The sequence below is a fragment of the Arachis stenosperma genome, chromosome 8, assembly GCF_014773155.1.
Source record: "Arachis stenosperma cultivar V10309 chromosome 8, arast.V10309.gnm1.PFL2, whole genome shotgun sequence".
NCBI lineage: Eukaryota > Viridiplantae > Streptophyta > Magnoliopsida > Fabales > Fabaceae > Arachis > Arachis stenosperma.
Window position 1 is genome coordinate 27,300,216 of NC_080384.1, and position 22,120 is coordinate 27,322,335.

Genomic DNA, 22,120 nt, shown 5'->3' on the forward strand with positions numbered 1-22,120 from the left:
GCGCTCCCTGTTTGGTTCGTTATCCTTCAATTAATGTTTGAACTTTGAAGAATGATAACAGACTGAAGCAGGTAGCAAAGTAATAGCTGCAGCCATCGAAGCATCATGAACTCATTCCGACCATAAGCTGAAAACTCTGTTCAAATCCCACTGCACTCTGATAACACCGACCTTCAATTCGGCCTCCGCAAATGTGTTACCAGTGGCAACTGACGGGTAAGGTAATCGTAACCCTTTATCAATCTTAAGCTCACTAACATCAACAACACAGGTTGATGACTCCTCCAAACTTTTCTCATACCACTTACCATGCATCTGAAACACCTTTCCCTTACCAACCTCATCTCCTGCAGCATCTACGATCACCACAACTTGACCTGCATTGCATGGAACAAATTGCAGAGAACCAGTACTAGCAAATCCGGCAACTGAAGGCCCCGAATTCTCGCTGGAAGCTATTTTTGCGAGACTGTGATCTCTTGTATCCAAGGCATCACCTGGACTGTCAGGTGAGTCAAAGGATCCAAGTACTAACTTTGTTGGCTTGTCTAAGATTGGATTGTCAACATTTGCAGCTGGTGCCGCTCGAACATCCTTAGCTGCTCGAGCTAATTTAGCTTTTCGATTGTTCAACCTGATATTGACAAAAATTCCAGTATGGATCAAACCAGATGAGAATAAATGGACCAATCTATGATGCACAAGCAGGCACTTGATATATATTGATGCTCCTGGACCAATCAAAATTTTAATGTAAAGATACTAATATAAAATTTTCTATATATATAAAAATCTTGATATTCCGAAGATTCTCCAATTATTTTTCAAATCATACTATATTTATGTATTAAATGGTAGACTGGAAAAAAAAATATAAAAGTAAAAAGTGTTTAATAAAGAGATTTTATAATAAAAATATTTTGTTTTGAGCACCCCAAGAATAAATAAATAAATTCGTTGTTCTGTTTGAAAGAATAACAAGATATTATATTTTCCCAATCATAGACCAGGTTCAGAAAAAAAAAAAAAACTCCTGACACCAAAAATTGCTTACATAAAAGCTTAAAGAAGATACTAGTTAATTTTGGCAATCAAACCCAAATGATAATGTAAAATGTTAAGTATCCTATATGACCCCAGAGGCAAATGCTAAATATCCTGGATTGCTACATAAGAACATGTACAATGAGAAGAGCTCAACTAACAATATATTATAACTTATAAGCTAAAACGAGACTCACCAATTTTTAAGCTGTGAAGGTGTAACCTCAGAACCCTGTAAAACATAAAGCAGGAATGTTTTAGAACAAAAATGTCAGCAAAATATTACTCAGGGTTTAGTTGCATATTACTCAGGGTTTAGTTGCATTTCACCTACATGAAAGCATAATTTTTCCGCCCATGATTGAAGTGAAGCTGCATTTCGATGCATATCAGGCTTATCCAAGAGAGCACTCTCAATCAATGCCACCTGTTTATCATTCATTATATTTCGCTTCCGTTTCCTCTTCTGCACAGTGGCAAGCTTTTCATCCTCTTTATTTTCTTTAACTGCAACTTTTTTACGATCCTCATTTAATTTTGAAAGCTTGCCATCATACATATGCTCAAAAGAATTCTTTCCTTTTGCAGAACTAGTATCTGAACTGCTTGTATCAGTGTTTAGAGCATCCACATCGATTTCTCTAGTTCCTGATGCAGATATGACGTTATCTTCTTGATCTTGCATATTTATGTCACTGCCTTTATTTATGTCTTCAGCTCTGGTATTAGGTTGGTCTATGTCTGGAAATGCAGCATTCTTAGACATTCCTTCCTTTGAGTTACCACGCTTATTAAAACAAGCAGGCTCTTTTCCAGTTAAAGGTGATGGGCATCCCCCTGCATTCTGAGCCACCTGTAGGAAATCAAATTTTACATTAACATCACCATGTTAAGGAAAAACTACATGGTAAAGAACAACCAAATTTGAAAAATGGAGTACTTTTGTCATTTAACATTTAATGGCATACTCTAATTCTAAAATAAAATCAATTTTACATATATTTGTGTTAGCACACTGTTAGCCAAAAATAAACAAGTTGTGAGCTTCGAGGTAGTGACTAGCTTCATGGGAGCTATCGAGGAAAGCTAATCGACAGAAGTGAGGATCTCGATAGACCAGGACCCATCGAGAAAAAGTGAGGCAATCGAAGAAACGAGGAAGTTGACAAGTGAAGTTAGTAGCAGTTATATACAGCACCCAAAGAGTGGGAGCGGTTACTCATGAATTAATGTACGTGGGAGTTACACTTCAATTTGATTGGTTGAATGTTCTTATAAATAAGAGAAGACTCGAAGGAACAAATGCCGGAACTTTGATACAGAAAATCACTCAAGCACACTCACATCCCCCACGAATTTCTGAGTCTGCTTAGAGCTTTCTATTCTATAGGGTTCCTTCCATTGTCTTTACTTTTCATTTAAATTTCTTGTAATCTTTATTTTTCTTGCAAATTTATCTTTCAAGCAATTTTATCATTTCTGTCATCTTTTAAGATTCAGTACTTTTCATTTCGATTTCAAAGTTCTTCGATCTCATCAAAGGCAATTTACTACTTTCTTTAAAGTTAAAGTCATTTCATTTTCAAATTTATTTGCTTTTCTTTTCATATTTTTCTTTATTACTTTATCCAAATTAAAAGAGATTTTGATGTACTTTGAAAACTGGTACTCACAAAAGAAGTAGGTTTCGCTCCCAGATTATTAGATATCGAACCAACCCAGATTTACTAAAAATCGAACCAACCCAGATTATTAGATATCGAAATCAGTATTTTATTTGCCGCTTCGAGGAATATTGCTATGGTAACTTCAACCCCACAAGCTAATGGTTAAGTTGAGGTAGCAAATAAATTTTGATTAATTTGATTAAAACGCAAATCGGTCGTAAACCTCGAACTTGGCATGAGACTGAGCCAAGTATTGTGAGCTTATCAAAACTCACCTAGAGGTTCAACGACACCTCTTCGTATAAGTTGGTGTATGATCATGATGCAGTATTTCCATTAGAAATTAATCTTAATACATTAAGAATAATGAAGCAAGATGATTTACCGATTGAAGATTACAGGAATGCAATGTATGATGAGTTGAGTAATTTGAATCCAGAACGTATTTTAGCGCTTGAAAATATGGTCTACCAAATGAACAACATTGATCAAAGTTATAATCGTCGCGTAAACGAAAAGTGCTTTAATATAGGAGAGTTGGTGTTAAAGGTTATATTACCAATTGGGAAGGACCTTTTCAAGTGATCGATTTGTATTATGGGAATGCATATCGAATCAAAGATATTGATTCGGGAAGTGTGATTAAGTCAATAAACGGAAAGTATTTAAAGCAATATCGATGCATAGAAGATGAAGTTTAAATATATAAGGAAATACAAGCAATAAGACAAAAGAGTTTTATGAAAAATAGTAACCAAGTTGTAGGGAAGAAAGGTGCCAAAAGCTCTGCAAGTTCAAGGTGAAGTTGGACTCTTTCACCATCAAGAGCAGAGTATGCCTCGATTTGTTCATGCTCTTCGGTTTGGGCCCTGTCAAATCTTCTATTGATCTCCTCTTGTTTGGTTTCCACTACGCAAAGCTCTTTGAAGATGTCTTGTTTCTTTTGCTGCACAGGGACAAAAAGCTTGGCTAATTTAACTTTTTTTCCTCGGATTCTAGCCAACTCTTTTTCAATTTTGGCCAGCTCTTTCTTAAGTTCCTCTTCTCGTCTGTCGAAATAGGCTTGAGTACTAGTAGCCTGGACAATTCTCAAGTCATATTCTTTGTATGATTCTTTCATCAATCGGAGAGTAGTGTTGACCTCCTCCGATCCTGTTCTGATTTTGGCTACTCTCTCTGGTTTCTTGCAACCTATCTTGAATAATGGCAGAGTTGTTTGAGACCTTTGTGAACCTTTTTATTATAGAAGAGAATTGAGGAGGAACTTGAAATTCGAGGGAAGAACTTAAAATGTTAGACAAGAAGGCATTCAAATTGGGATGGTCAATCCATTCTTTGGGAGCATGTGTCAATAGCCTAAGAACGATGGCTAATTGTTCGAGAGTGCGTTGGTTAAGATCTGAAGGAAGACTCAATGTGGGTTGATCCTCAGTTGTTGGATTCGAGATAGGAAATTCCTCTTCTTGAGTGATCCTTGTCAAAACAGTCACTAGCTTAGCCAACTCGGCGTCAGGGAGTCCAGAGGTGATGTCTGGAGCCTCTTTCGAGGATTCAGGATCATGTGAGGAAGAGAGTTCAATTGTTGTTGTTGTACTTGGTGTTTTTCGAGGAGGTGTTACTTCTCTGGTTTCTCGAATGGGTGAATCAAGGTTCTGTGTAATGGAAGACTGGAGAAGTGAATCAGTGTTGATTGGTGAAGGAGGATTAGAAATGGTTATTACTTGAAGTGATGGAGGTTGGTCTTGAGTCAGTTCAACTAAGGTTGGTGTTTCAGCAGTTGATGGAAGTATAATTTGAATAGGCTCTGCTGAGATAATTGTTTGAGCAGAGAAATGAGACTCTTGCGATTCTGATCCAGACTGGTTTCCTTGCTTGTTTTGTTCAAGTGCAGCAGAGGAAGAAGGAATGGATTGAGTAACTGTTTCAACCTGAGATTCGAAAGAGGTGTTTACAGATAAATTAATTCCAAGTTTAGTAGAGAAAATTTTAAATTGATGACATTATACCTGAGAAGGTTTCTTGCGAATTAGGTGTGGGAATGAAGTAATTTCTGATGAATCCTCCGAATCCGATTCATTAGATGGAGCAAAGAGGTCCGCTTAAGATGATTGTTCCCTTTCATCAGAAGGACTTTCACTCGATGATTGTATCTGAATGAAGGTAGAAAAGGTTAGTACAAGTTATGATTCGAATAAATTCGATAATGAAAGTTCGAAGAAAAGGGTTCGAACAAGGGCTTACCTTTTTAGAAGCTTTGGTCAAAACTTTTCAAATATTCTTTTTTGGTTGTTTGTGTTGCATTGTTGCTTCAACTTTTCTTTTTGGGGCCCTTTTTGGTGAGCCATCAACAGCCTGAATAATTTTTATTGAGTTTTTTTATCTCATCAAAAGTGCGACTGTATTGGGAATAATACTTGGTCCACCATTCGACAAAAGATTTAGTGACAAATGAACTACACTTGTAAAGGAGACAAAAGTAGTTGTTTCGGTGTTATTGATTGATGTTGAGGCAGTTATCAATGTTCTTCTTCGAGTTGAGCTTGATATGACAAAGAGCTCTGTCATTCCAAGGAACAGGGGAAGGGATGGCTTGAGAGAAGCCTGCCTGTCTGGCAACACAGTAGGGGGCATAAAGGGTCACCTTAAACTGTTCTTTCTTATATTGAGGTAATCCAATTGGGAATACCTGAACAGCAAGGAGGTTTGCCCAAGTTGTGTTGGCCACTTCATTCTCTTCATCATCAAATGGAAAGAGAAGACGTTCGAACCATGTTAGTCCACAATTTCGACGCAAAAATGGCGTGAATTTCATATCATTGTTGTTAAAGCTCTTGTAGGAGTGGAAGAGTGAGAAGACAACCTGTTAGTCGAAATAATTATTTTCGAAAGATTAAGCCGATTCGAAAAGTTGGTAAAGTGGCGAGATGGAAGCAGGGACTAAAAGAGATACACGAGCAAGCATTAAATGAAAATTATTTGGCAATAGATTCGATTTCGATACTTTAGTAAATCGAGCAGTTACTCAAATGGAGAATCGAGCAGTTACACAAATGCTGGGGATCAAAGGCCATCTTTGAATTAAGGATTTCGATGGTAACGCTCTTGGACAAAAGAGCGGGAACGGTCACCTTAATCTCCTCACACAAAGGGGCACAAATTCTTTAATGATCAGTTATGGAAAGAGGGCTATAAATAATAGGAAGCAGTACGGCACAGGGGTTGGAACTTTTCTCTAGAAATACACTCAAGCACACTCACATTCCCAGCGAATTTCTGAGCCTGCATTCGAGTTCGATTTCTAAAAACTGGTACCTGCAAAAGAGGAGTAAGTTTCGCTCTCAGATCATTAGAATCGAACCACCATCGATTTGCTAAAAATCGACAAAACAAATTGGCACGCCCGGTGTGACAGTTTTAAACTGAAGTGTGTCAAAAGATTTCTGGTGTTATTTGGTGTATGCAATTGAGAAGTGGAATGATTATTCACATGGCTAATGAAGTGTCAAATGTGAATGGTGGTTCGTCCACCAATGACAGCATACCAATAACAATGCAATCTTCGGACGTTACATCACGTTCAGAAGGTTTGATTGTATGTGAAAGTACAGTAGTTACTAGTGTACAAACTGGAAATAATGGGCGTAATATTCCTCCACGTAGTAACTTACCACCAGTCTAGCCTCCAGTAACTACTGGTTGACCTCCTTATGACCTTCCTCCCGGTTATATTTCACCAGTGAGTGGTTTTGTTCCTCCTGTTCGTTTTGGGAGTGTAAATAGAGTAAATAATTCTCAAAACCCATAACAGCATTCCTAATTCTCTCGTGATTATAATGTGGGCTCTACATCGAATGCCTCTAATTCTATGGCGGCATTTCGACAACATGTAGATGAAAGTCATCATGATTTGGTCAATTTATTGACTCAACAAATGACTACAATTCTAAATCCTATGATGGCTGATCACGAATCAAAATTCGAACGTCTTGCAGGACAAGTTGAACGGATTGCTCGAATTGTTGATTATGATGAAGGCGAAAGGTATGATGTAAGGGGGGATAATGAGGGTTTCAAAAATATATTTCAAAATGAAAACAATGTTTTAAACAGAGAGAATCCTCAGATAATTCCCCGTGGTCAAAATGCATATGATGTTTTAGCCCGATTACATGCTAATCATGGTGGTGAACGTTATCAAGTCACAAGGATTGTGGAAGATGTACTCAATCGAGTTGGTTTGAACGTTGGGTTTATGAACCAACCCCATTTTGTGTCTGCTTTCCCTCAAGTTGTTCAAATGGCTGAAGTGCCAAGAGGGGTGAAGAATCCAAAAATAATTATAAAATTTGCAGAAAAAGTTGGAGAATCGACTATTGAACATGTCACTCGATATTTGGTCGAGATTGAAAATCTAGCCAATGATAAAAATTTGAAAATGAAGTTTTTTCCTTCTTCGTTAACGAAGAATGCGTTTACTTGGTTTTCGAATCTCAGACCACATTCGATAACGACGTGGAATCAATTGGAAACTACTTTTCGAGGGGAGTTGAATGTAGCAGTTACCGACCTAGTAGCTTTGAAATGAGAAGACGGTGAAACCATTAATGACTATATGATACGTTTCAAAAATGCTAGGAATATGTGTTATGTGTCATTACATGAGAGTGAAGTGGTGAAAATAGCAGTTATGGGGTTAAGATTCTATATGCGTCAAAAACTGCTTAATGTGCATATACCTTATTTGGCCCATTTGGCTGAAAGGGTTCGTCACGTTGAACTTATGAAGAAGGAAAAAGAAAAATATAAAAATGAACAAAGGGTAAAGAGTAAATCTTTTACTCAAAAGGAGAAGTTGCTTATGTGGCCATGGAACCCTCGGAAGAGGAGTTCGATTTCGAAGTGGAGGTTGATTTGACTGAACTTAAGAAGGGTCCTTCATATGTTTGTTCTTTACTTAAAAAGCTCCCTAGTAATGAAAAGTTGAATGATTCAAAACTGAAGAGTGGAAAGAAATATAGTTTTAAGATTTCGAAATCTGATTAGATTTTCGATATGTTGCTTAAAGATAAACAGTTAATTCTGCTTGAGAGTAGAACTTTACTTTTGGTGAAAGATTTAAAAGGGAAACTTTATTGTAAATTTCACCAAGCAACCAGTCATTTAACTAACAGTTGTATTCGTTTCAGGGACCTGATACAGGAGGCCACTATGGAAGGAAGTTTGAAGTTTGATGATGGGAAGAAAGAGGTGAAAGTCGATACTGATCATTTCGATGCTAAGGCTAGTTTTGCTTAACCATATTTTGGAGTAAATATGGTAGGAATGTCTTATGATTTTGACGTGGCTCTAGGTGATTTCAAGTCACAAGTCTGATCTGTATACCCTGGTGTAAAGGATGGATTATTGGAGTTCCTTATGCAGTAAAAACTTAAAGATCGAGATGTATCTCTGTGTCTTCGATGCAAAGCTGTGTTCGATGCTGAGGCTGCAGCAATCTTTCAGAAAGAAAGGATGAAAAAGGAATTGACTCATAGAGATGAGCATACTCGTCAAAAGCAACCAATTAGACGAGTGGAAGGACAACGTTCCAAGGCTCCTCAGCAGAATGCTGTCACACCGATGAGCCGTTCTCAGGCTATAGGACTTCAATGGATTCGAAATTGTCGAGAATTCCAGAGTCGAGATGCCCAATACCGACAGAACCCACAGTGGAAACATCGCGAACCTCCTCGAGGCCAATATCCTTACCACCGTGGCCGAGCCAGAGGGTACTCAAGGGGTAGAGGAAGAAGGGATCAACCGCAAAATAAGAAGACTCAGTCTGGTAAAGGAAAGGGGGCAACGTCCTCGGTGCATTCTCGAATAGTCTTTCCCTCTTATGGAGAAACATGCCCAAAGGGTATTCCTTACCCTGCGAAGTTGGACAAAGACAAAGCGGTAGTTAATACTCCAGGTGCTGACAAAGACAAAGATATTGACTTAGATGAAGAGTATTTCGAAGAGGGAGATGATGAAATGGTTTGAACTATTTCAATTATTCCAACTGAATACTTGGGTGAGTATGAAGGCGACCCTGAAGAAGATTATGATATGGATGCTGAAGAAGCCTTTTCTTTCATCTGATATGAGGATAAACCAGGGTATTTCCTGAGGCCTTCGTAAAAACAAAAATCTCATCTTCACCCACTTCATATTACTACCACTATGAGTGGAATTAAAGTAAATAAAGTTTTAATTGATGCTGGAGCAGCAATAAGTCTCTTATCGGAAAAGACGCTGATAAAAGTTGGTAAGCATCCTGATGATTTGGTTCCCACCAACATTGCTGTAACAGACTTTAGTGGTGCTTCTACTCCTGCTAAAGGTCTGGTTACCTTGGGGATGAGGCGGGGTCTTCTGAGCGAAACACTGTTTTCGTGGTGATGCCTTTGAGGGCAAGTTATAATGCTTTACTGGGTCTGGACTGGATTCACAGAGTTGGAGCTATACCATCTACTGTGCATCAGAGTGTCCTCCTTTGGACAAAAGATGGAAAGCCTGAAATTGTTAAGGCTGATCCGAATCTGTATGTTGAACAGCTACATGTCGATTTTAGGTTATATAGTCCAAAATTGAAGCCTTTAAATGTTAATAGGGTGTTAAATTCTTACAATTGTGAGGGCTGCTATTTGTCTTCAGAAGGCCTGACAGTGAAACTGCGCCATCCACACCTTGTTGTGCCCCCCAACTAGTTGGGATTGTTCGTCTTAGAATGGATTCGAGACGTCGTTCGATGGAACATGCTCAAGATGTCTCGGATTACCTGGTAATTTTAAATAATTATATACGTAATTTCCCTTCAATAGATAATAAAGTTGGTTCTTCTGATGAAGTTGAATCATTTAGGAACATAATTTCTTCTTTTAGTAGCAAGAATTCGATGTCTTCAATCGAATTTAGTCATGGTTTAAGTTTTTCTTCATTATGTAATTCTAATGATATTATTAATCACACTACTGATAAAATAGCAGAAGTTTATTGTATTGAAAATGAAGCTGTTGTTAATCCAGCAAATGATCAAGTTCATTCTATTCCTAATGAATCTGTTGATTTTTCTTTTAATTGCATGTATGATTTAGAACCTTTAGGTTTTGAAAAATATTTAGTAAAAGATGAGGATCACTTAAAAAAGTTTGAATCTCAAGATCCCTTAGAAGAAATTAATTTGAGATCTGTTGATGATGTTCGAATCACTTATATGATCTTGCGGATCCTTTTCGAACTAAACTTTTCCATCTTTTACATGAATTTAAAAATTTTTTGCTCGGGATTATCATGAGATACCTGATCTCGATCGTTCTCTCGTAGAGCATCGATTAGCATTGAAACCAAATGCTTGATCTGTGAAGCAAACTCCTCGACGTTTTACTCCAAAAATCAATCAAAAGATTAAGGAAGAAATAGAACGATTGATTAAAGCAAAATTTATTCGAACCGCCCGTTATGTTAAATGGGTTTCGAATATTGTTCCTGTAATGAAGAAAAATGGAAAATTAAGGGTGTGTATTGATTTTAGAGATCTGAATAATACCACCCCGAAAGATGAGTATTTCATGCCAATAGCAGATATGTTGATCTATTCTGCTGCGGAAAACGAAATTTTAAGTTTCATGGATGGTTATTCAGAATATAATCAAATCTTCATTGCCGAAGATGACGTGTCCAAAACTACTTTCTATTGTCCCGGGGCATTATGCACTTATGAGTGGACGGTTATGCATTTCGGTTTGAAAAACACTGGTGCAACTTACCAACGTGCAATGAATGCGATATTTCATGAGTATATCAAAAAATTTATGGAGGTATATATTGATGACGTCATGGTCAAGTCAAATTCAGTGAATCAACACATTGATCACTTAAAAAAGGAATTTGTTACTATGCGAAAAAAGGGATTGAAATTGAATCCTTTAAAATGCGTCTTTGGTGTGTCGGCAGGAAATTTTCTAGATTTTGTTGTTCACAAAAAAGGGATTGCAATCGATAAGAGTAAGGCTGATGCAATGTTAGCACTGTCTTCTCCTAAATAAAAAAAAGAAGTGCAATTATTCTTGAGGAAAGTAAATTATCTTCGAAGGTTTACTTCGAATCTTTCTGGTCGAACTCGAGTATTTGCACATTTAGTAAAACTAAAGAATGATTCACAGTTCGGATAGACACATGAGCATCAACAGGCATCCGAGTCGATAAAGACTTATTTGTCTAAGACTCCAATAATGGCGAATGTTCGCCCACATGAGCCCTTGAAACTGTACATTGCAGCATCTACAAACACAATTGGGTGTATGTTAGCCCAAGATGATGAGAATGGACATGAACGGGCAATGTATTACCTTAGTCGAGTTTTGACTGATATCGAGACAAGGTATTCCCCAATAGAAAGATTGTGTTTATCCCTATACTATGCGTGCACGAAATTAAAGTTACATGGTAGCTAAACCTGTGAAAGTTGTTGTACAAACTGATCTTGTCAAATACATGTTGAGTTTTCCAATGTTACGAGGTCGTTTGCAAAAATGGATGCTAGCTTTGACAGAGTTTGATATGCAGTATGTCCTAACAAAAGCTGTGAAAGGTTAGGTTATTGTAGATTACCCAGTTGATAACTCGAACGATTTGAATGACCAGCAGACAAATGTACTCGATGTTAAAGTTGGCCCAAATGGTGTTGCTTAAAGCGTTATCATCACCGTCATTGGAGAGGAGGCGTTGAAACCAGGTTGGACCATAGTTTCGATTCGCAAAGGGGGAAAGTATTAACCCCCATGACATGAATCAAAGACATTATTGCGCTAAAGCTAGGTCGTTGCCCGGAAGCAACGCGCCGTATGGCTCGAGTACGGTGTCGAAGCAAGAGCCGCTGCATTGATGCCCAGATGTAGTGTTAAATGAGCAAGGGTTCTCGCGTTTTCGTGAACGGACGAGGGTAAATAAGCTAGTTCACAAAGGAGAAAGTAAAGGTCGAAGCAACAGGAGGTTGAGATTTGGGACATGGAACATAGGCACTCTAACAGGAAAGTCCATGGAAGTGGTGGACACCATGACAAGGAGGAAGATTAACATTATGTGCCTACAAGAAACGAAATGGATTGGTGCAAAGGCTAGGGAGTTAGATACTTCTGGTTTCAAACTTTGGTATACAGGAAAGGTGAAGAATAGGAATGGGGTTGGAATAATTGTGGATAAGCAGTGGAAGAAGGACGTAGTGGATGTCAAGAGGGTGGGAGATCGGATCATCTCTATCAAACTTGTGGTGGAGGGAGGTGCTTTCCATGTGATTAGCGCCTATGCACCGCAAGTGGGTTCGGACGAACAACACAAGATAAGATTTTGGGAGGATCTAGAGAGTTTGGTTCAAGGCATACCTTTGGGAGATAAGATTTTCTTAGGAGGAGATTTAAATGGCCATGTTGGGAAAGAAGTGACTGGATATGGGAGTATTCACGGAGGCCATGGTTTCGGGGTGCTCAATGCCGAGGGTAAAACTATTTTGGACTTTTCCTCAACTTTTGATCTTCTCATCGCAAATACATGTTTTAAAAAGAGAGATGAACATCTTATAACCTATAAGAGTGGCATGACAAGCTCTCAAATCGACTTCTTCTTGTTGAGGAGAGTCGACCGGAAATTTTGCATTAACTGTAAAATTATCCCGGGAGAGAGTTTGACAACACAACATAGGGTGCTCGTCATGGATTTTCGCGTTGAGCAAAAGTTGAGGAAAAGACATCATACGAAGAACCCAAGGACGAGGTGGTGGCGGTTGAAAGGCGAGGAACAAAGAAGCTTCCTAAGACGGGTAGGAGAAGAGGCAAAGTGGGATGGGAATGGAAGCGCAGAAGAGATGTGGAGAGAGATGGCAGAAGTTATTAGAAGAACAGCAAAAGAAAGTTTTAGTGAATCTAAAGGAACAGGACCAAGAGACAAGGAGTCCTGGTGGTGGAATGCGAGTATACAAGAAAATATAAAGATAAAAAGGGAATGCTTTAAAGAGTGGTCTTTATGCCGCAATGCATATAACTGGGAAAAATATAAGGCGGCTAAGAAAGAGACGAAAGTGGCTGTAAGTGAAGCAAGAACAAGAGCATATGAGGGTCTCTACCAGTCTTTGGACACGAAAGAAGGAGAAAAAGGTATATGTAGAATCGCAAAGAGTCGGGAAAGAAGAACGAGAGATTTGGATCAGGTTAAGTGCATAAAGGATAAGGATGGAGAGGTGTTGGCTCAAGAGAAGATTAATGAAAGGTGGAAAAGCTACTTCTACGAGTTATTTAATGAGGGACAGAAGACTCTTCCGAGCCTTGGTCGATTATGCACAAGGGAAAAAGATCAAAACTTTGACTACTATCGAAGGATTCGAGACTTCGAGGTAAAAGAGGCTCTAAAGCAGATGAAAAATGGCAGGGTAGTAGGACCTGATAATATCCCGATTGAGGTTTGGAAGGGTCTTGGAGGAAAAGGCATCAACTGGTTAACCAAGCTTTTTAATGAGATTTTAAGGTCAAAGAAGATGCCTGATGAGTGGAGAAAGAGCACATTGGTACCTATCTACAAGAATAAGGGGGATATACAAAATTGCGGAAACTATAGAGGGATTAAGCTTATGAGTCATACTATGAAGTTATGGGAAAGGGTGATAGAACGGAGGTTGAGAAAAGAGACACAAGTAACAGAGAACCAATTTGGATTTATGCCAGGCAGATCTATCACTGAAGCGATATACCTATTAAGAAGGATGATGGAGAGGTATCGTAGTAATAAAAGGGATCTGCACATGGTGTTTATTGATTTTGAAAAAGCGTATGATAGGGTACCAAGGGAGGTCTTATGGAAGGTTTTAGAAAAGAGGAGAGTAAGGATCGCATATATTCGGGCAATTAAAGACATGTATGATGGGGCCACAACTAGTGTGAAGACTCAAGGTGGTGTGACAGAGAAATTCCCTATTGGTATAGGATTACACCAGGGATCATCCTTAAGTCCATATCTTTTCACATTAGTCTTGGAAGTACTCACAGAGCACATCCAAGAGCCTGTGCCATGGTGCATGCTTTTTGCCGATGATATCGTCCTTATGGGAGAGTCAAGGGAAGACCTAAATAAGAAGTTGGAGTTATGGAGAGAAGCTCTAGAAGTGTATGGACTGCGCATAAGCCGTAACAAGACGGAATATATGGAATTTAAGTTCAGTATGAGAAGGAAAAACTCCAATATAGAGGTGAAGATTGGAGAAAACATCCTACGAAAAGTTAAAAATTTTAAGTATCTTGGGTGCATCATACAGGATAATAGAGAGATTGAACAGGATGTAAATCATAGGATCCAAGCAGGTTGGTCAAAATGATGGAGTGCATCTGGTTTTATATGCGACAAAAAAGTGCCTTTAAAACTTAAAGGTAAATTCTATCGCACCGCTATAAGACCGGCTATGCTGTATGGTACAGAGTGTTGGGCGGCTAAAGGGGAGCACGAACATAAGCTGAGTGTGGCAGAGATGAAGATGTTGAGATGGATGAGTGGTCATACGCAATTGGATAAAATAAGGAATGAAGATATAAGGGAGAGAGTTGGAGTAGCACCCATTGTGAAAAAAATGATTGAATCGCGTCTCAGATGGTTTGGACATGTGGGAAGAAGACCGATAGAACATCCAGTCAGGAGGGTGGATGAGATGGAAGATGGACAAAGAGCGAAAGGCAGAGGAAGACCCAAGAAGACCATCCGTGAGGTGGTCAAACGAGATCTACATGTAAACGGTCTCTCTGTAGACATGATACATGACAGAGCACAATGGCGTCGTTTGATTCATGTAGCCGACCCCATTTAGTGGGACAAGGCTTTGTTGTTGTTGTTGCTTCCCAGAAAAGTTCCTCAGTCGAGTGGGCATTTTCAAAATTTGGTTGAAGTGTCACTAATCAAAAACCTTCGATGTTTTGTTTGTCCGAAGCAGAAACCCCATCTTGCTTCATGTGCCTTTCAAAGATGACATTTAGCCAAAGTTGGAGTAGGCAAAGGGGACCCTGCATTAATCAAAGTTCTTTTCCGAAGGCCATCGACCAATTGCTTAAGCTCATCATAAAGATTTCCTAAGAGCAGCTTGGCCAAATTGAATTTGTGACCTTCATGTAAAGCAGCCAGAGGAACAAAAAGTTTTTGTATTGAGATACTCCTCGAGCAGAATATAATAGCGTTTAGCCAATAGTATAAGAAAATCACGCACTCATCATCAGTAATGGGGCTGTCTTCTTTATCCATGTTGTTTTTTGATGAACTCCCCATAAGAATTTTTCTGAATGATGTTGTAGGATTTGGAGGGCTTGGTATCGAAAGTAGCCACAAGATTGTTTATCGAAAGCCCAGTAATGGCGGCAACATCGAACAGAGTTGGACCAACCATTCCACAAAGGAGATGAAAGTTATTAGTAGTCTTATTCCAGAAGCAGAGAGCGGCGTCAATCATCCAGTGATGAGTGGTAGGTGTGAAATGAGAAAGACGAAAAAGATCATGAATACCTTGCGTTCTCTAAGCTTCACCCTTTACAGGTTCGAGCCTTTGGTACTATTAGTAAAAAATAATTATATTCGAAGGATGAGATGATTCGAAATGTCAATAAAGCTTCGAAATGGAAGTAGAGATCGAAAGGGATGTACTTGAAGGCATCGAGTGGAAAACTATTTGGCACGGTTTCAAATTAAAAGGATTTTAGCAACTGTCACACGTTTAGGCAAAGTAACGGGAACGTTTACCCAAACTTTCGCACACAAGCGGACGCCATTTCATTAATGATCGGTTATGAAAAAGGCTATAAATATTAGAAAGTATTAAGGCACAAGGGTTGAAACTTTTCTTCAGAAATACACTCAAGCACACTCATATCCCAGCGAATTTTTGAGTCTGCGTTCGAGTTCGATTTCTATAGGGTTCCTTCTATGTCTTTATCCTCTCAATTTACAATTTCAGCAAACTTTACTTTACTTGTTCAATTTAAATTCAAAGCGTCTTTAAATTTCATTGTTGGATTTACATTTCGGCACTTTTAATCTTCATGTCAAAAGTCCTTTGATTCAATTGAAGACATTTTTATCGCTTTATTTAAATTCATTGCAAACCTTTTCGATTTCAGTCATTTTATCTTCCGAAAGTCTTATTTTACACCCTTTAAACCTTTTTTCTTGTTATTGTCTAATTCGAAGACCTTTGATGCACTTATAGAGAAACTGGTACCTACAAAAGAGGAGTAGGTTTCGCTCCCAAACCATTAGAATTGAACCACCTTCGATTTGCTAAGAATCGATAAAACAGATACCAGGCAAAGAAGTCAGCAGTTTTGAAGGAGACTTTAGGATTATTCCGAAAGGGCTTTTTACCATCGATGAAGGGAGTTATGAAAAGTTTCTGTTTGATAAGTAGGTTTCCCCTTTGGCGCTGGGGAAATAATGGGCATTGTCCTTAGCTTGTGTTAGGGTTTGCAGCGGGCCACGAAAACAGTAAATATCGTCATAGATGGTGAAAGATAGGAGGATCTTTTTGTCATCCACAATGTGCTCAGGGTCTTCAATGATAGTCCCCGAGCCGGGATAGTATCTTCAAATCAGATTGAATGAAAGTTTCAGTGGCAATGTGTTCACCTTTATCTTTGGCAGTTGAAGAAGCCATTGATGATTTAAAAAAAAAAGTGTTGACTTGGTTGCAGATGAAAAGGGAAAATGAGAAACTTGGAAAGGATTGGAGATAGATAAAGGTAGAAGATGAATTTGAAAGGGAAAAGACGAAAAGGTAAAGACGAAGAGTTTATAAAGGGATTTGAATTTTGAAAATCAAGGAAACTTCCTTGAAAAGCCACAATTGAAGGAAAGAGAAAATGGCAATTAATGAGAAGGTGAACAATCATGTGAGTTGTTTTTGGAGTAATGGAAACGTAGGTAATTAATGGGCCGCATCTGAAGTAATTGTTCAGTTATGGGTTTTAATGTCTTTGAGAAGGAATAGGATTGAGCGTTTTATTAATAGCTCGATAGACGCATCAATCCTAAGGAGACAATTTGTTAGCCAAAAATAAACAAGTTGTGAGCTTCGAGGTAGTGACTAGTTTCATGGGAGCTATCAAGGAAAGCTAATCGACAGAAGTGAGGATCTTGATAGACCAGGACCTATCTAGAAAAAAGTGAGGCAATCGAAGAAACGAGGAAGTTGACAAGTGAAGTTAGTAGCAGTTACAGATAGCACCAAAGAACAGGAACGATTACTCATGAATTAATGTACGTAGGAGTTACACTTCAATTTGATTGGCTGAAGGTTCTTATAAATAGGAGAAGACTCGAAGGAACAAAGGTTGGAACTTTGTTACAGAAAATCACTTAAACACACTCACATCCCCAGCGAATTTTTGAGTCTACTTAGAGCTTTCTTTTCTGTATAGTTCCTTCCATTGTCTTTACTTTTCATTTAAATTTCTTGTAATCTTTATTTTTCTTGCAGATTTATCTTTCAAGCAATTTTATCATTTCTTTCATCTTTTAAGATTCAGTACTTTTCATTTCGATTTCAAAGTCCTTCGATCTCATCAAGGGCAATTTACTGCTTTCTTTAAAGTTAAAGTCATTTCATTTATTCTTTTCATTTTCAAATTTATTTGCTTTTCTTTTCAGATTTTTCTTTATTGTTTTATCCAAATTGAAAGAGATTTTGATGCACTTCGAAAACTGGTACTCACAAGAGCAGTAGGTTTCGCTCCCAGATTATTAGATATCGAATCAACCCAGATTTGCTAAAAATCGGTAAAACACACACTAGCACTTGTAACAACAGAAAAAACAGGCTTTGTGATCATTAAATGAGCAAAAGATATAGAAAATACCTGATAATGTTCATTGGTGTTGAGTTTAGTAAAATTATCCCGAGACAATGACAGCTCAAATTTGCTATCCTGAATTTTCCAGATGATAAGGCCAGAGTCATATAAAAGTTCCAAAATGGACATGAACAGAGGAGAAAAGATATAGAGCAAGAACAGGCAATAAAAACAACTCAAACCAAAGGACAAAAATATACTTGAATATGATTTCCCTCGAACCCAGTAGAACTAAAAAGTGATTGTAATTTGCTAGAAAAAACCCTGCAAACAATTTATATAAATAAGCTATTTGTTTTAACATGACACTGATCAAAACAGATCATGTTAAAGTGTTAAAAGTACATAGAAAATGAAGTGAGGGAAAAATAACCTTAGAAGTTGCAAATCCTCTGTATTTAAGTAGTTCGGAATCAAAGATTCTGCATGACTTAATAATGATCCTACAAAAAGGCGTTAACTGTGAGAAAGTAGCCACATATTGCTCAGAATTTCACAATAAGAAGTATATGAGAAGAATCATTACGCAGGTTCTTGCTAGCAATGGCAGCTTTAGGAGCATCAGAAGCAAAAGAAAACCCAGGAAGAATGTCAGATAGATCCATTTGCAGGCACTCCAGGACCTTGAGAACAAAATGATTTTCCTCCATCTCTGAGGATTAAAATAAAAAAGTGGTTACTGATACGAAGAACTATATATATGTGAAAACACTAAAAACTTAGTGGACCTTGACAAATAACCAACCTTCACATATGTTGGGAACAAAACAATGAAGATTTGCAAATAACTTGATCAGTAATGATGTCTTATGATGTGCATAAGAAGCCCTGGGCATCTTGTTTGGTATTTGGATGAATTCCAAATTTGTAGCATTTGTTATATCTAGTGAAGTATAATCCAAAACCCATCCAACTGCAGCAAATATATCATATTCAACATTGCAATCCTCCTCTGTCTCCGGGAGATTAGATGAACACCAACAGGATAAAAAATCTCCATGGGAGAGAGAAACTATTGCTGTCAGAACTTTAGTCTGAAATCACATGCCAATAAAACACTAAAACTTTCATATAATACGAATAAGAGGAGAATCCACACATTTTATATTTGGCCATATTTTATGAATCAAATTTTGAGCAGAGAAAAGGGGGAAAAAAAGAAAAAAAAGGAATGATGTTGATACCACGAAAAATATTTTACTATACCACAATTGATCATAACTTCAACTTAACGCTATTCTGGAAGGGATAAACTTACAAAACAAAGCATCACATAAGATCGAAAGTTTGAATCATCTGACAAGATGTCAGCTAGACGCATTGCATTGAGCTGCACAAATCCCATTGGATGGCATCCATCAACATTGTGATGGGCAGAATCTCTTCCAAAAGCAATCTTCAACAGATCTAAAACCTATATCATGGGAACTATGTTAATGGATCAAATATATACTGCATACCACCACAGAACATTATGATTTCAAAGATCTCCTGAAAACTTGTACTTCTACTCAACAATCCATATTATACTGTAATCAACGGTTTAATCCCATTTGAGAACTAAAATAACTGCAGATGCTAATGGGGTGATCAGAGGGACATAAAAAGTTGATAATTTCAAGGTCTCAGTTTGCATGGTAGGCCAACTGGAGAAACTAACCTCAGATGCAACAGATTTAGCCAAAGCCAAACTTTGTGGTGAACTGGCTACTTCATCAAGATATGAAATGCTCTCCACTTCACACAAACCTAGCAGCTGATTAAAGAGAGTGATGATAGCATTGTTAATAATATGCATCAATTACAAAGTAGATTAAAGTTAAAAGCAGAGAGTTATAGCAAAATTTGACATCAGACTCACAATGGATAGTATTTTAGATTTTAGCCTTGATAAAGCTGCCTTAATCCTAGTTGGAAGAGATGGCTGAATCTGTAACTTCAAGATGGACAGAGCCAGAAAGAGAACACCTCCCTCTCCACATATTTCCTGTAAGAAATAATAAAACGTGTATCTAGAAAACATAATCCCTCCTATTGATCACTCAAATCAATATAATAAGTTAATACACTAAGCATCTTCCTGTTGGATAAGTATCTACAGATGGAGTGTCTGCTATGTAAAATAAAAATATCTCAATTCTCACCGTAACTATATCCATTTGCAGGTTCTCTCCCATTAGCTTTGAGATAATAAATTGGTTGGCTTTGGAACAGGGTGACAAAAAAAAATGGATACTCAAATCTATATTCAAGTTGGAGGGAGAATGATACTTGTCATATAAATATGGGTATAAATGAGATGTTTGTTGATCTATCTTGCAGATGGAAAATATGAATATCGTAGTCCAACAAGAACTAGAATATTTTAATTGGAAATATTTAACCATAGTCCATGATCCTCTATTTTTTATCTTTCTAAAAAAAGTTGCTTTCTTTAAAACTACAATGAAAACCCGGCACCAAACAGAAGCAAACAAACCCATGAGAAGGTGGGCTCTGAAATTTATTTTTTCCTTTATCTTTTATGTTGCAACCAAACTACTCTTTAGTCCTAATCTTTAATCTAAAGTTAAACGGATTAGCTCATACAAAATTTCTGGGACATAGCATCACCTCTGCATGTGTTGCTACAAATTTATAAAGTCAGTCAAATTTAGAAAACCTTATTCATAAGGAGACGTTCCTTAAACAACTTTTGTTGACACAGGGATTGAAGAAACTGAAGTGAAGCTTCACACTGCTGACAGAGATAATAAACTACTTGTTCAGCTGTCAAATTTGATTCCATTGAAAAATCGTTGTAATAAGCTAGCAGTGTGATCTCAAGACACCTAACAACCATGCGAACTGATCCAAAAGCAGCATCCATAAATATGTCAATCTGTGATCATAGAATTCATGGTTAGCCAAAGACAGATGTGTTATCAGAAAATATGAGAATCCATTAAGTGGATTGAAAGAAATGAAACTTAAATTCCTTCTTTCTTTCTTTCTTTCTTTCTTTCTTTCTTCTTTTTCTTCCTTTTTTTTTTTTTTTTGAAATTGGTATCATCTTATTTGGGATAAGGGTAACTATTTGACTCCGAAATACCTTGGGATGGGCAAGCAGTACATGGACAACATCTTGCCATTTAGTTGAGATAAACCCTGTTAATAGATACAAGGTACATGGCACAAGAGTTGAATGCACAAGGTGCCTATGACAAAAAGCATGGTCTTCCTGCAACATAAGTGTAAATCTCAATACAAATAAACAACACAGAAGAACAAACTACAACCTGAAAAAGAACAGAACAGAGTAAAACCTGTTTGCAACCACCAAGAACAATAAGCATGTAGAAAACAAAGTCAAGCAGCTGGTCAAACAATTTTACATCATCTAGAAAAATCTGTAATCATATTGGGGATACAAAATTACAAGCTAGTGTTATTACAATCTTCAAATGATCAAAATAAATATTCACTATTAATATTAACCTGTTCGAGTTTAGAAATTCGGGAGGCTAAATCACACAAGGAATACAAGAGACGAATGGCAGATAACAAGTATCTGAACAGGGCTTCATCTCTCTTAAATGATATAAGCATCGAAATGAGGTGCAATGGAAGTGATCCTGCAAGCTTTTCCATATCAATCTGTACATAGAATAATTAGGAAAAATAGTATGATAAAACAAGATATAAAAGAGCATGATGAAGCTGACTATGAGACAACCTTAAGCAATAATCCATTTTTGGTACAGTATTGGATAGTAAGATTTTCAGAATCCCTCAATAATTTATTTAGATCCAGAGATTTAAGTCCTTGCAATTCCTTCACTGCCACTATCAAGCCTATTGCCTGTTCAATTCAATAAATAAAGGGTTATGCTCCAGCCACCCAAAAAGGGTATCCAGGGACAACAGAATCTCAAGGATCCAAGTTACAAAGCAAATGGAAATGCTTGCCTGTGCAGCACTGCTTGATGGTTCTCCCTCAGAAATGATCATTTTTCAAAATTAGTGGGAAGACTGAAGAAGCAATGAAGCATACATTAGCGAGAAGCATAAAATATGTCAAACAGACACATGGTATAAGTTATAAATTAGAACATGAAAACATCAGAAGTTATAGCTTTAAAAACAATAATAAACTTAATGGACTTGTAAGATTTCATATTGATGATAAATACATGTACTAAAGAGATTATAAATAACAATATATAACTATATATGGCCATATTTATGTCAAACATTAGAAACCCTTCATGGAAAAATGTAGGAATGATATATAAAAGATAGTCGGCACCAAACCCATTTCAGCAAGTCGCTAAAACACATAAACACTTGGTATTGAAAGCAATCATACTTTTTCCAATACTGGGCAATACTTGTAATCTGTGATCAATAAGATAAGATTCAGGTACATACTTATGGGATACTAGCTAGTTATATACAGTACTCAAAATTGAATCAGCTCGAATAAAAGTTACACAGAATAGGCAGTCATAAGACTTGCTTTGTTCCGTAAAACCATGA

General features: G+C 37.5%; 1 protein-coding gene across 1 annotated transcript; it reads right to left on the bottom strand.

The window, feature by feature from the left end:
• Positions 1–73: 73 nt before the first annotated feature.
• Positions 74–21,592, bottom strand: LOC130945686 (nodulin homeobox-like). Its single transcript, XM_057874389.1, has 17 exons — positions 21,551–21,592; positions 21,318–21,443; positions 21,080–21,238; positions 20,908–20,991; positions 20,694–20,822; positions 20,265–20,483; positions 19,464–19,589; positions 19,263–19,358; positions 18,861–19,016; positions 18,348–18,636; positions 18,129–18,254; positions 17,976–18,045; positions 17,803–17,866; positions 17,609–17,677; positions 1,379–1,897; positions 1,242–1,276; positions 74–634 (listed from the first exon to the last, which is right to left on the bottom strand). Exons 1-17 carry the CDS (start codon positions 21,590–21,592, stop codon positions 112–114), a joined length of 2,832 nt encoding a protein of 943 aa, XP_057730372.1. The 3' UTR covers positions 74–111.
• Positions 21,593–22,120: the final 528 nt, after the last annotated feature.

Excerpts from the sequence above, each read along its gene's own strand:
- LOC130945686 (XM_057874389.1), bottom strand. The coding sequence starts at position 21,592 with ATGATCATTTCTGAGGGAGAACCATCAAGCAGTGCTGCACAG. Across the intron at positions 20,823-20,907 it reads TTCTTGGTGGTTGCAAACAG|GAAGACCATGCTTTTTGTCA; the intron begins GTTTTACTCTGT and ends CTTATGTTGCAG. Across the intron at positions 18,046-18,128 it reads CATTGCTAGCAAGAACCTGC|GATCATTATTAAGTCATGCA; the intron begins GTAATGATTCTT and ends GCCTTTTTGTAG.